Here is a 15,185-nt window from a genome sequence, read left to right as displayed (position 1 = left end):
CCGCAGCCCGGCCCCGCTCGCTTCCGGCCCGCGCCCCGCCCTCCGCCGCCACCTCACTTCCGACGGGCGGTGAGCAGCGTCCCCGGCCCGGGCAGCCGCCGCAGCGCGCCCCCGCCGCACCCGGGCCGGCCCCGGCAAGCCTGGCAAGCCGAGCGCACGGTGGAGCGCCTCGCAAAGAGCACGCCGAGAGCTTTGCCGTCAGCAGGTGCCGGGAACCGAGAAACGCGGGTGGGAACTGAAGAAAGGCAGCGGTCGGGAGAGGCTGGCTGGATAGCAGAGTGAACGAACACTCGCTGAGACCAGCCGCGAGGAATCGGGAAAAGGAAATGCAGCTTGACCTTTTCAACCTGGTACGAGATAGAGGTTTTATGAGAAAATACACTTCTCGGCTCTTTTGAATACAAGTCATACATATGCCAGTAACCCTGTTTTAAAATGGTCCCACAAAAAAGGCATTAAGAAAGTAACTTAAAGGGAATTTTATATTTCAAAATAAAAACAGGATTAAACGTCAACATGGTATTTTTTCAAGAAGCCTCTAAGTAGACCTGTGACTGGTTAGTCGAAAAAACAAAGAAGTCAATTCTAAATTTGAAACTTACCTTGCTATCCATATTTGAAGTGTCATCCACAACTCCTTTTCAAGTGCATAATCAATTGGGTTAGTAACATATAGCAAATGCTATGATACATATAACCACTCTGAATATAAAAAATGTAAAATCTGAGGGGCCGAGCAATTTTGCATGTTTAAAACAATGTTGTATTTCAGTATTTGACTACACTACAGGAAAATCTATGGTAAAATTAAATGGGACAGAACTATTGCACCTAAAAGGTTTGAGGTAGGCATTACAACGCAAATACTGACTTTCAATAGCTCATAGAAATATGAAATGCATTTAAAAGAAGCCATTTTTAGACCGAAAGTGATGTCTAACCATTAATCAAATAAAATGACTTGTAATTTAAAAGGGAGAAACAGCCAAACAAAAAACTCAACCAACCAAACACAGGCATACAGCTGTACCAAACTATTTTCTATTATTAGTATCAGTTTGATCTATGATGAAATGTCTATTAAACAATACTTCATACTGCTCACACTGCATGCCTGTGTACTAATTCTTAATTCTGTACTCAATGTTCCTACACCAGATAAGGTACAGAATATGAAAAAGTATGACTCAGTTGTAATATAAAACCCAACAGCTTGCAGTTTTCAGTGTATCCACTTTCCAAAATACTACTCCTGCAAGCAGCTATCTAGCAACCCTGTTTAATAAGAACATGAAAGGTCTACTTCCCTCTCAGTAATAGGAAAGCATAAGACACAGGAATTCAGTAAGAAGTGAAACTCGCTGTTTAGGGCCTTTCCCCTGCCCACATTTAGAGCCATTACCATCTAGCCAGATCATTATTTTTTGTACAGGTTCCTGCCTAAAGAGAATGAAGGAAATAGCCAAGATTAGAAAGACCAAATCAGCAAGTGAGCAGGTTAAATACTCTAAGAACAAAATAAGACTCTCACCAACTTAAAAGATAATACAAAAAAATATATATATATTTTTGGTAATGGATCTTACTTGCTCCTTGTTTCCCATTTCTTTTCAGTGCATGTTAAAGAAAAATTATACTTTAGATTTTGTATTGACATATTCCAAACACTGAATGGCAGTTACACAAAATGATTATCAGGAGAATAAGAACATGTGTTATGTCAAGTTTTAAAGCCTTATTCCACTGTAAGATCCAGATAAACAAGTACATCCAGCGCTGTTGTGTAATTACTGGTATTTTTTCATTACAGTGTGTGGAACTTCAGGAGCAACTTTCCTTCATGGTATGGGTTGTACTATGGCATGATGCACTGAGTACCTGGTGGCAACATCTGTACTTTACTCCTGTATCCCATTCTAAGCACACTCTTGATCTGTGCCTAATGTAACACAGAGTGTGTATTAAATCATACATCCAGACAGTGAATTGTGGTAATATTGGCAAAAAAGGCTTTTTCTACCCCAGATTTTCCAAATTTATCTTGAAATAATTCTGTTAGCGCATGTTGAAGGTTAACAAACAGAAGTTACTTTCTATACTAAGAACCTCACCAGTACCCAACTTGTGTTATACACCCCAGCATCACTGACACAAAATCACTGAGACATAATAACAAAACTTTCAGTAAGAGGTAAAAGTAGAAGTGACTTTATACTTGCATTCTGAAAGAGGAAAAGCTGATAAGCCAAACCAGAGTTCATCTAGTGAACATTCCTTTCTTCTTCCACTACTGAACAAAACCTGAACTTTCACAAAACTGATTTTTTGATGATATCACAATGATTCTATATACTTATTTACCTAGATATTTAACACTCCAGCTTAGAGTTTACATGTCTTTCTCATCCAGGCACCTTCAGTCTCCTTAGAGTAGAAGCTTATGTCCATTGCACACACAGCTTTAGTTTAGGGCAGAAAGTTTCACAACTTGAGCTTTCTCTGAAGAATCCGGATGAGGATGTTGGGCAATCTGTCACACAAGGGCATTACAATGCATTTGCCACATTTGTCTTGTTTAACTACTAAAGAATGCCATTTACCAGGTCAAAAGGCATTCATGAAGTTCACTCTCCCTCTTCTCTGTATTTGCTACACACAGAGCAAGCTTTGAATTTATTTAGAATTTGAAAAACTTTTGGGAAATGATGATGCAGAACTTTATAGGGAGAAAAGGGAAGTAATTTCTTAGGGTTGCAATCATCAAGTTGCAGAAAAAAATAGGAAGATTGCAACATGTAAGCATGCAAACCAAAACATTCTCAGGCAAACTCAAGCACAACGTGAAAGTAACATCTGAGCATGACACTTCAAGTTAAAAAAGAATATTTGGTGGTATGTAGTGTAGTATAGTATCACAGGGATGAGAAAGAACATACTGGGATCACATCTAAATTTGCAGGCTTCTAGTCACCTGATATAAGCAAGAGGTAGTTTTAGACCCCCCACTCCTCCCAATTTGGGAACACTTGATTCAATTAAGTGTTAAATACAATTGCATGCTGCATAAGACTCCAAAAGAATATCAACCCTTAAATCAAATATATACATTTTTAATATCTGAAATATTTACATGGTGGAACCTATACACGATCCCAATTGTTAAGAACAGTGTTTTCAAGTGTCCTCTCCAGATACAAAAAACTAGTAACTCAAGGTCACAGTTATGTTTTCTGAACAGGTCAACCTGTATCCTTCAGTTAAATACAATACAGAGATACTGGAACACCTTTACTTAATTTGTTTGCTATTAAGAATTTTGTTTCAAAAATTAAAAATAACTTTGAGACCGTTTGCTCCCTGGAACACAGTCCTCCTGCAATCGAAACAGCTCACAGCACATTATAGATTTGACTTCTTACCCAGGTATGAGATAAAAAAATGCAGTTTACAGTACATGTCATCATTTATACCATATCAGTCTATTTATAAAAAAAACATACAAACAAAGCAGGAAAATATTACCCTCTTTTTGTGGATGAGAGACTGCGTACAGTAGAAAACAAAAGTCAGGGCTAGTTTAACAGTATGGATAAAAACAAGATTTCAGCTTTGTTTGAAAACTTACGTTTTAGTTTACATGGTTTGTTTTTTTTTTATTATTTTTTAAGAGACAGTTACATCCAAACAGGGCTTTTTGTTTTGTTTCTAAATACTAAAAAAAAAAAGTTTTAAAAAATAGTTTCTTCTTAAAAAAGCCATCTGATTATTTTGGAGACAGAAGGGATAGTAGGTAGGTCTAAAATGAAATTGAGCAGAAGAAAAAACCAAAAACCATTAGATAGCACTTACTGAATTTAGGTCCTGCTCTTGTTTTAACTGAGCAAATAAAAAATTTCCTGTGATTTGCACTTTCTGGGAAAGAAGCAGAGCATCTGCAAGAGATTAGGTTCCCAGCTTCATTAGTAACTCTTAATAGGCAACAAAATACCAAGAGTACTACTGGTTCACATTACAAAGAGAAGTTTGAAGGAACTCCTTTTTCAGTCAGATGAAGAGACCAAATTAACACACAAAGCTGTTCTGTGAAAACAGCTCAAGATGCTTTTTTTTAACCTGCATTTTGATCATTTCTTAAATAAAAAAGGGGAAGTATGCTCCCAAAAAAACACTGATAAACTTGGAGTAAAATCCTTTGTCTTCATCTGTAACTGATATAGTTCCACATTAAGTGCAAACGTTTTGCAAAACGGGATTTTTTTTTCTTAATATTTACAAGAATCAGAGTAACATAACAAAATTACCAAAGAGCATGTACAGTAGCTGCAGCTTATAAAACATACCGGTAATTGTACCTCATGTATTATAAAGAGAACCAATGCAGGATTTAATAACTAATTGAGAAGGGTAAAAGGGGCCTCAGAGCAGAGGACAAAAAAATTCACATTTTCTACATAAAAAAATACAGGTCTCAAGTCTCTGAGAACAGAGAGAATTCAAAGTCTCTGAACAATGGGAGAAAAAAAAGCCCAAAATTGACATGGAACCCTAGAAGCAAGGAGAGTGCTTTATTTCACTAGGCCAATCTTCTTTGCTTCTGTCTCGTATATCAACAACCTCCACATTTTGACTATGAAAACTTCAGCTTCTTCATCTAGTACCTGTAGGAAATACATATTTTATAGATTATTTTTTAGGTTATGCATTCCAGTTATAAAGACTAATTGTAGATACATCATAAGAAAATGGATATAGCACAATACAAGTCTTTGAGAGGGACCGAATGAAACACTGGCGAGTTTGTCTGTCCAGCATCAGTGACTTGACCAGGCTCTAACTACATACTTGTATAGGGCAGCTGTTGAGCACTTAGAGGTAGAAGCATCAGTAAAATAGTATCGAAAAGTGGTTTGGGAAGAGGCAGAGAAATGGCAGGCTTGGAAACCATGTAAGAACAGGACATTCACATATGGTATCTTCCCTTAAATTAACTCCTAGTCTCTGCTCATTTCATTTGGAACTTTCTTGGACATTTGTTAAATAAACCCTCAATGGAATTCTCTTCCCTGAACTTATTATCTAGGCTTCTCTTGAATCTGTACAAACTTTTAGTGTGCACAGCATCTCTCCGAAGTTCCCCAAGTCACCTACAAGCCACACCAAAAACTATCTACTATCTTGCACTATGCATGTGGTTCCTACCAACTTTGCCTCCAAGTTTCCTTACAGGAAGAGAGTGGATTAGTTTTTATTCACTTTCAGTGTATGAAACCATGGTGGAATAGTAGCATTATTTCATACTGTTTGTCTCTTCCAACACCAAGCAAAAAAGAGCTTTTACTTTTTTACAGAAAATCACCTTTTGCTCATTAATTAGGAAAAGACCCACTAAACCACTAACAAAAATCTATTAATAAGAATGAGAAGGAATAAAAGTTTTTATTTCTGATACAGTTCTGTTATTGTTGATTTTGACATCTACTATTAGGGACAAAAATTTTTGTTCCACATTTCTGAGTCCTAGAGAAGTTCTGAAGAGGGGTCAGTAATTTGTACCTAGGTGCTCTAAGTGCAAAATAACGCCTGTGCTAGCATGATGTGCTTAATCATATCTAATGCGTGTTTTCTGTTACGGACTCCTGCTATTTTGCATAATTGACTTTTAGCTTCAGTAAAATGTAGAAGGTGTATCAGTTACAGAATTTCTGCTTACCATGGCAACATCATCCAGTATGCTCTGAGGTGAGCTGTGAGCCATAACCTGGAAGAAACAAATGTTTTTAGACTGAAAACTTAGACTAAACCTTATACACATTTTTGGATAAAATCCAGCTATGTCCAAGGAGTTCTGAAATCTCTGCACACGCAAGAATTATTTGCAGTTCATCAGGTTCCAGTAATAGCCATAGCAAAAATTAGTATTAAACTGCATCAGAATCCATCATAGTGAGTGCTAGTTTATGGCAAATTACTGAGGAGTAAGTTCCAGGAAGCTCCAGAGATTCACAGTATTTCCTGTATTTGCTGGCTATTCTTATATCTCCAATTATGTTTTCTAAATTTAAAGAAAAAGCTTCTCTTCCTTTAACAATAAGCTGCTAATGGAAGACAAAGGCAAAATTATCCCTGTATCACTTCTAACTGGATTTCTCATCTACCTGTTAAGTATTAAATTAAAAAATTTAATTTTTTTTTCCCCCAGAACCAAGTAAGTTGTCTTTCAATACTACAGAGTTCCATTTATTTACACATATACACACACCTGTATATAATGTAAGCATGGCAAATATTCAACTTCTACTTTTGACTTTCTGCTAATCAACTGTGTCACAAAACTCTCAGGACTTGCTCCGCCTCTCATATGGTAGCCCCAAGATAAACCAAGACAAGCCATTATAAACATGAGTACAGGAGTCATTGCTGCATTTTAAATAGGGAGCAAAGCCCTTACTTCACAGAGAAAGCATGAGATACGAACCTTAGAGCAAACAAAGTCAACTAGTGTGGCTTCTTCTTCACCAATATATTCTATTATTTTCTTGTTAATCCATGGTCTAATTCGACGTTCCATTAGTGTCTGGAAAAAAAAAAATCACAAAACCAAAATTAATAATTACCTTAAATATCACTCTGTTGCAACAGTTGCCCAATAGGCATCTAGAAGACTCAAACAGCTATTCAGCAGAAGATACATTTTGCTATCAATGATATAACCCTTAGAGTTTTGGCATCTGCAAGTATTTCTGAGAGCCACTCAAAGATGTTTTTACAATGTCTTTTTTCCTCCTTCCATAAAACTGCTTGATTATTTGTAGTGGCAATTCGGGAGAAATCAAACAAGAATAAGCAGGCATACTTCAGAATAAGGATTATGTACGAACAATAAATAGAGGACTCAAGTTTGACTCCACTAGATGATGACGCTCCAATCCACTGGGATCCCAGTAACCTTGCTTTTCTATTCAATTATACTGTTTACTTGGAAAAATTAAGCCTTTTTAAAAATGGTTAAATGAATCAACTTACTGAATCCACAATTGACCAGTCAAGAGGATAAGCAAAGAGCTCTGGTTTTGCTGTGGGTATCTTCTCAATGAGACTCTTAATGTGCTTGCGCTTTTCTTCTGTATTGACACTGCCTTTAATATTGCTTTTATCTTCTTCTCCATAATCCAGGGGAACAAGTTTCCTTTTCCGGGGCACATCGTCACTGTCTTCATCATCAAATTTATTGAAAACACTATCCACAGCAAGTTTCTTCCTTTTTACAGCATTGGGCTGATTAGGACTGTTGCAGGCACCTACAATCCAAAAGGCAGAGTAACATATTCATCAACTGCAACTGAAACTAGTTTGCTCTTCCCCCATTACTTGAGGAATACTGCTTTGTATGCTACATAAACGTCTACGAATGCCTGGCATTGGCTTTTAACCTTTAAAACCCTGTTACAAAAGTGGCAAAAGAGGTAAAGATTTTTAATGGAGTTTGTTCAAGACTGACCCATTTGGAAAATAGGGTCTTCTTTCTCTGCCCTGAAACCAATTAGCACTCTCTCTGACGAAGACTATAGTCAAGTCCCAGCCTTAGCCAAGGCAGAACACAGAGTGAAAGGCTGCAAGGCATAAGAAAAGCGTTCATCAGCCTAATACCACACAGTCTCTCATCATTCAAGATATAACACAGTGTGAGCTCAAAGTACAGCCCAGCACAACTTAATCAAAATAGTAAATATAAACCACACAAACCTTCTGGAATACAAATGTTTTTAGTTCTGCTGCTCAGAATTATTTTTTTTAAAACAGCAGGAAATTGCTACAGTACTAAGGAACTCTAGGCTCAAATTTCACTCACAACTGTCATCAGTTCATTGTGATATTCTTAAAGGGAGAAAAAAATCTAATTTTATTTTTTTTTTTTTCCTTCAAAAGAGTTTTAAGTAAACATAAGAACTACCTAGGTCTTAAATTTAACATATGCTTACACCAATGAAAAGTAGCAATAAGTTTAAAGAGATATTTACAGATATATTAAGGAGAAAATAACCAATCCTAGCTCAGAACATTCCCACAAAAATTAGCCCTTGGACATGCCTAAATTTCCTTCTTTTTGTCCTCAAGGTTTTAGATGAAGAGCTCTATAAAATGTATCTTCTGGGTAGGTCAACTCAAGCACAGCATCTGGATAACAACTACTTGATATAAATACATCAAACCATACGACATATTTGGAAAACCATGTGGCTACTCAGCTTGACAATTTTTATTTTGATCCCATATGGAAGACTGAAATAAAACATAAACTTGCCCAATTTGAGGCTGAGTCCTATTTTGGGCCGATGCTCCTCCAGTTGTTGTTGTTCAGGTGAATTTTCATGTGGGATAATAATGCCACAGGGAGATTCATCACCAGGTGTGTTAGGAGTTGCATTTCCACTAGCTGAAGAAACAGATGGAGCAGAACTGATGGGTCGTAAAGTTGGTTTAAGGCAGGGCTTTTGTTCAGGCTCCTCCTCCTCTTCCTCTGGCTCTTCTCTTTTTTCTTCTTTTTCTGCCTTGTCTTCCTCTTCCTCCTCAGATTCTGGCTCTTGCTTTATTTGTGGCTGCCTACGTCGCTCAGCCTCCTGCTCCATCTACAATGAAACAGACAATTAGCAAAAATAGAAGCTCTCTCAAAACCAGTACTGTTTGAAAAGAATCTAAAGATCTTTCTCCTTGTTAGTCAAGAAAAATACTTGTAACTACTGGCATTCTTGTAAGGAATACTGATTAATTCAAATTTGTTTTCAAACTCCATAAAATCTGGATGTTGATCTGGAAAGTTTTTTTGTTTCCATTGTTCCTACTGCCTATCTGGATTTTCTTACAAGAAAAAGTAAATAGAGAAAATAGTAAATATCAGATCTCTTACACAATTTTGCTCAATACAACCAGAATACAAAGGACTCGTTTTCCTGTCAGACCAACAGCAACTCACCCTCTGGAGTTCTGCATCTGGATCTGGATGTCCTTCGGCTAGAAGACGCTGCCTAATTTCTTCCAGTTCTTCTTTTTCCCTTTTCCTATCTCGTTCATCTGCTTCCATCTCTTTCTCCCTGTCTCTTAGCCTCTTCTGAAGAGCACTACCCCTATAAAAGGGGTTGAGAGAACATTTCAATGAGGGGCTTGTACCACAATACAAGAAAAACTTCATGCAGATATATCCCCCACTAAACACAAATAAGATTCATAAGAGCACCTGGCATCCTCTGTTTTTGTAACATTAGAATCTTAAGATACCAGTTCTCAACCTTACTGAACAGAATCAACCCACCACATTAAACAGAAGTAGAGAATGTGACTGCTGATCTCTTTAGAGAAAGAATTAAGTTTTATAGATTTTTGGCCAGAACCACTTCTGCTAAATTAGTTTTATGCAAACGTTAGTTAGTCCCACGCTGAAGGATATTCCCAATAATTTACATTAACAAGCATGAAGCTTCTTTGCAGTGAATTATTTAGAGGCATGTTTGTTCCCTTCTCCCAGCACCTTATTTTGACATTACATTGACCTCTGCCCTGCCTCATGAAAATAAAGTGATAGGAATGAGCAGCTACTCCCAAACATTAACCAGTAGAAGTAAGGAGCTTTCCTTTTCCCTCTGTCACTTACCAAGTGACACAAAAAAATTAGGTAATTATTGCCACATTACCAGTCAAATATAAACTCCATAAGCATCTGCCAACAAACCCCATAATTGTGTTTAAATTAATAATGGACATTTTTTTGTTAGGAATACAAAGCCATACCTGTAGTATTTTGGATCATCTCTGTCATCATCATAATCTTCTAAGAATTCTTTCAACCGTTTGGCTTCTTTTGCCTGCAAGGAATCGAAACTTAAATAATGATTTCTGGTTTCCTTTCCAGGAGTTTAAAATTTATTAATGTTATTAGCAAGTTAATTGTAGATCTACTCTGCTTTAAACTAAAAATACAGAGTTTTCCAAACAGAAAATGGAAAAGTTTTAGTATTGCATCAAGACAGTCCACTGGTATTGTGTCACTGATTTGTGCGCATATATATATATATATATATATATATATATTTATTTATTTATTTATTTATAAATATATTTATATTTATATATACAGGAACCAAATAAATATATATATATGGGTGGGCATGTATTTTGTTTTACATTACAGATGAAGAGGATCAGAAGTTCCTTTTCTCCAAATCCTTTAAGTCTGTTACTGAGTATTTTAACATGGCAGCCTAAGTGTATTTTATCAGTACTGCTTTGTTTCAAGAGCTTTTTTAAGAGAGTCATGCACAGAAACAAATCTGATGGTTGCTCCTAGATAAGCACCCTCCTGTTGTGGTACTGAAACAAAGCATATGGCACTCATGTACAGGCTTATGTGGTATTAATGTGAAGGCCTAACACTGTAGGGAGTGAGGGAGAAAGAGAGGAGACATTTTCTCCCCCTCTGATAAAAAAAGGTAATACCCCTAGATCTTTAAGAGAAATTAAATTAGGACCTTGTAACATGTATTTAAGCAATATCCTTAAACCAACAACAATATATTTCTGTGCTAATGACTTTGAGAAACAAATTATGATTATGGTTGTAATTTCAGCACAAAATGAAACACTGTTTTCTACAACTGCCATCCACAGCCAGCATCCAGGAGGATTTGGAATGGAAAATATCATTGAGTCAATTTTAAACATTTTCCCCCCCTCATGCATTTAGAGGGAAAACCTGGATTCCACATGAAACAATGTATTTCATAATCCTCTTTCCCCTGTGTGTTTCTTTGCATATACGGCTTTGAAGCAATTTCTAACCCATTCTCTACTCTCTCAACATCTCTCCTTCTCTGGGAATCTATGAAGTAAAATAACACCCTAAAACTTAAAATAACTTCTTTATGCTTTAGCACAAAATTATGAGATTACAGAATTATCCATCTTCCTAAGGTGTCTTTTGCAACAAAGCTTCCAAGTGTTACATTGGTAACTGTGATAATTTCACAACTAATGAACTAAGGACAGGCATTTATGAAGTCTGTAGATACATTAAAGAATATTGTATCATGTCTCATAAAAGGTTTGGGCACATGAGCAGGTTGGAAGTTAAACAGGTCTAATTCTAGCTGCATGACATAGAACACACAGTAGGTTTTGTCACAAATCTGACACAAATTACAGATGTTAATAGTATGTGATGATCAGACCACAATATTACGCAGCTGCCTATTTCTCACTCTTCTGCCTTCAGAAGGCCAAACCACTAGGCTTTGTTTTTCAGATTTTAAACAGTACTCCCACTTACCAGACATCTTCTCTTTTGAGTCTATTAACTAGGGATTTTTTAGGTATAAAACCACACATGGCCTTTATACAAAATAAGAGCTCTATTACTGTCCATAAACATAACAGTAGAATATTTCATTCTAAACAGGACCAGGAGAACAAGGCAGAGAAAATTACATGCCAAATGATAAGCCTTACCATTTCCCGTCTTCTTTCTTCTTCCCTCTCAGCCTCTTTTTCATATTCTCGACTTTTTTTTCGTTCTCTGATTTCCCAGTTTTTAAGACGCTGCAACAGAAGAAAATATACTTCAATCCCCAAGAACATTAAGAACAGCAGTATTACAAAGTTAGTATGGATTGTTTTTTAAAATAACAGTACTATAAATAATTCGCATAATTTTAATTCAAAACATCCAAATAAAAAGTCTGTTTTGACAGAGACTTACATATTCTGCCCCAGCTCATGTACTTAAAGGGTAAAAAACGTATTTAGGAAAAGGAGAATGATGGATTTTATACTAGAGGATTTATTATCAACTCTCAGAAACTTCTTTTTATTTAAAGAACCTTAAAAATTCCAACCTACCTCTTGATATGCAGCTTCCTTTTCACGCAGTTTCCTCTCCAGTTTTCGTCGTTCGTAGGCATCTTCTTCATCTTCTTCTCGGTCTCTCTTCTTATCCTTTTCCCGCTCTCTTTCCCGCTCTCTTTCCCGTTCCCGTTCTCTTTCCCGTTCCCTCTCGCGTTCTCGTTCTCTTTCCCTCTCACGTTCTCTTTCCCTGTCTCTGCTTTTTTCTCTGAAGGAAGAAAAAACCCCAAAGTTCAGTAGAGAGCCTTCCTTTCCTTTCAGTCAAATGATTAATAGCATTTTAAAGGTTATTTTCCTTCTGTAGTTGTAGAAGATGATTAGCTGGTATAGAAATGGGCATAAAATCAATATTTACTGATGGGTATTCAAAAATCCACTAAAAGTAGTTGTTTGAACACTAACCATTAAATAGCAGTATCTACAGAAACTAAGCATGAGCATATGGCAATTTCTTACGAGACTGTGTTAGCACTTCTCCACAGCCCAAACCACCAGAAATAAAGGGTATCCATAACAAATCTTTCATGTTTATGTGGCTTACAGACAATTTTAACACTTCTGACAAGATGATTTAATGTGAAAGCAGCACTTGGAATAGGATATGATTAATTACAGCTTGAAAGAGTAATCCCCTTGCTTTTACTAAAAAGACCCACAATCCAAACAAAAACCCCAAATGAAACCCCCCAAAATCCAATCCAGAAGCTCACCATGTAACAAAGGAAATGATAAAACCTGCTTAAGCTAAGAAATACCACAAACATAAGATAACTTTTAGCAGGAATAAACTAATGAAAAATAGGAGATACTTGAGATAAAGCCAGTATACTTAAATCATAATTGGAGAGTTGCTTACTGCATATTGCAGTTTTTATATTCTTGTACTGTGGGGGAAATCAAGTATTCTCCCAGTCTGAATTTCCTGCTGTTACTGTGATCTTCCACAAGGATCATTCTCTTCTGAATGGCAGCTGATATACTAACTATATGCATTTAGTAAACAGCCCTACGAAAAAGTGAAATAAATAGCAGCTGAAGTACATTTACCTTGATCTGCTCCGATCCTTGCGATCTGAACTCCTTTCACGATCTCTGTCCCGGTCTCTGTCTCGTTCGCGGTCTCTGTCTCGGTCTTTAGTTCGGTCACGGTCCCTATCTCGCTCCCGTTCACGCTCCCGTTCCTTCTCCTTCTCTCGTTCACGTTCCCTCTCTCTTTCACGCTCCCTCCTTTCTCGTTCACGCTCCCGTTCCCTTTCTCTTTCTCTGCGTTCTTTTTCAATTTCCTGTCTTTCTTTCTCCTTTTTGCCTTTTTCCTCCTCCAGTTTCTAAAAACCAACAAGAGAACTTTCATAGTTAATTTTGTAGTTACACAAACTGGATATTCCCGACGCAACACACAAGGCTGGTAATGGAAATACCAAAACCGCCACTACTTTTAAAATATTAAATAGGGTTTGGTGGGTATTTTTTGGAACTCGTAAGTAGGAAATCAAAATGCAGCAATCACAAGACTAAGTTTTGTGCAACAGCACAGATCTACACAGACCAGCAATCTCCAACCTTAGCAGAGTAGGGCTGGCCTTGTATTATGAGCTGACTAAACTGCACATTCAGTGTGCACTACCAGTCATGACTCAGGTGGGACTCAAATTCCACTGGACCTATAAGCCAGTTGGGTACAACTAAAGTGAACTTCCAGCTGATAAAATTAACTCTGTTCAATTAGGAAAATATATTTCAGTGGAATGCTTACTGGGACAGTGAGTTGTTTCCCAAAAAGTCTTGGCACACCAAAACCATCCTAGATGAAAACTCAGGTAAAGAAATATATCCACTTACACATGGTGCATGTGGTTAAACAGTGAAGAAAACTGTCACTTTTCCCCTTTTCCCTCCCTAAAAAAGTTCTAAGTGTTCATTGGTAAGAACTGGACTCTGCAGAATGGAATCTTAACTTCCACCACTGCAAGATGGAGACAGGTAAAAAAAGGTTGGAAATAGCTCTTTCGAAACACAGAAACTAAAGGTTACCTGCTACAGTTTTACTAAAAATTGTACAAAATTGCCACTTTTTTCATATAGAAACAGTTCTTATGACCAGAATTCCTATAAGACAATAGAAAATACATCAACAGAATGATAGATAAATCCATCCTTGGAAGCAATTGTTATGTGTTCACTTACAGATGCTGTGCTAGGACATGGACCGCCAACACTGGATTAACCTTGCCTATTAGCTATGTTTCTGGGAGGAAGAGCAAGTACACGGTTCACAAATATACCAAATAACAACCAAATATACCAAATTTCAACCTGATGGATGCAAGAACACCACTTTTTGAACAAATATTGAGCAGAATAAACAGGTTTATCCCCTTTGGCTCCACGTTTACCAACACTGAAATGAAATTAAAAACTGGAACAATGAAACAGCATTTTCTCTGGTTTGTGGTTTTTTTTTTTTCTTTTCTTTTAAACAAAGCATTTAAGACAACTTTAAAAAGCAATCTTACCTGATTAATGTTCTTCTGCCTTAGGCATAGGGACCAGAGAACCGACAAAGGATTACAGAAATAAAGCTAATTCACTAGTGATTAATGTATCCAGTGAAACTCTGCTGCATTGATAACACAATACAGGCAAACCCATGTTGGATACATTGAAATCACAAAGGAAAAAGGGACTAAAAATGGTAGGAATTGGTAGAAAATTGATGTGGAAAAAAAAATACAAAACTTAGATCCTATAATACACACTGGGCTGAAAAACTTATTTCTAAGGACTGTATTATCCAGGAGCTTTACAGTGTTAAACCTCAGTAGGGTCAAATGTTAAAACTAAGTTGTCAACTTTTAAAAACAACTTACCTCGAATTTCATATACTTTTAAAGAAAGTTTACATACTGAAGTGGTTGATACTTACAGGTTATCTTAGATGTTCCAATAGAAATTTCTTTAGTTGAACTCCTGCTTTTTCACCACTCTCAAAAACTTTGTTTATGGTGAGATTTCTCAAGAGAGTGGGTTTCTTTCTTTTATTAAAAATATATTCACTGAAGTGTAAATACACATGCACAAGTTTTGGTATATTAAAATCCTTTTCTTAAGTCCACTTCCTTAAAATCCAATTGAAAAAATAAACTGGTGTATTCTGTAATGAAAATCTGACCTCAGTCAACTTCTGTAAATCTAAATAAAAGGATCTGACAGGGTAATGGGATGGGAACAGTATCAGATAAACTGAAGTAATGAACAGAAATGAACAGGTAGAAGAATTATAAATCTTACCTTGAGCT

At 36.7% G+C, this 15,185-nt stretch overlaps 1 protein-coding gene across 4 annotated transcripts in view; it reads right to left on the bottom strand.

The window, feature by feature from the left end:
- Positions 1–3,089: 3,089 nt before the first annotated feature.
- RBM25 (RNA binding motif protein 25) overlaps positions 3,090–15,185 on the bottom strand; it is a 32,958-nt gene continuing 20,862 nt past the window's right edge. For all 4 annotated transcript variants that reach the window (XM_053945115.1, XM_053945116.1, XM_053945114.1 and 1 more), the window contains 10 exons: positions 12,937–13,214; positions 11,887–12,097; positions 11,497–11,586; positions 9,784–9,857; positions 8,972–9,122; positions 8,303–8,627; positions 7,024–7,298; positions 6,476–6,574; positions 5,711–5,758; positions 3,090–4,658 (listed from right to left, as the gene is read on the bottom strand). In XM_053945115.1, coding sequence (XP_053801090.1) covers positions 4,566–4,658; positions 5,711–5,758; positions 6,476–6,574; positions 7,024–7,298; positions 8,303–8,627; positions 8,972–9,122; positions 9,784–9,857; positions 11,497–11,586; positions 11,887–12,097; positions 12,937–13,214 — 1,644 coding nt within the window. In that variant the 3' untranslated portion in view covers positions 3,090–4,565. The remainder of the gene's footprint in view (positions 4,659–5,710; positions 5,759–6,475; positions 6,575–7,023; positions 7,299–8,302; positions 8,628–8,971; positions 9,123–9,783; positions 9,858–11,496; positions 11,587–11,886; positions 12,098–12,936; positions 13,215–15,185) is intronic.

This window comes from Vidua chalybeata, chromosome 6 (assembly GCF_026979565.1).
Source record: "Vidua chalybeata isolate OUT-0048 chromosome 6, bVidCha1 merged haplotype, whole genome shotgun sequence".
Lineage (NCBI taxonomy): Eukaryota > Metazoa > Chordata > Aves > Passeriformes > Viduidae > Vidua > Vidua chalybeata.
This window is presented reverse-complemented; position numbering and strand designations above follow the sequence as displayed.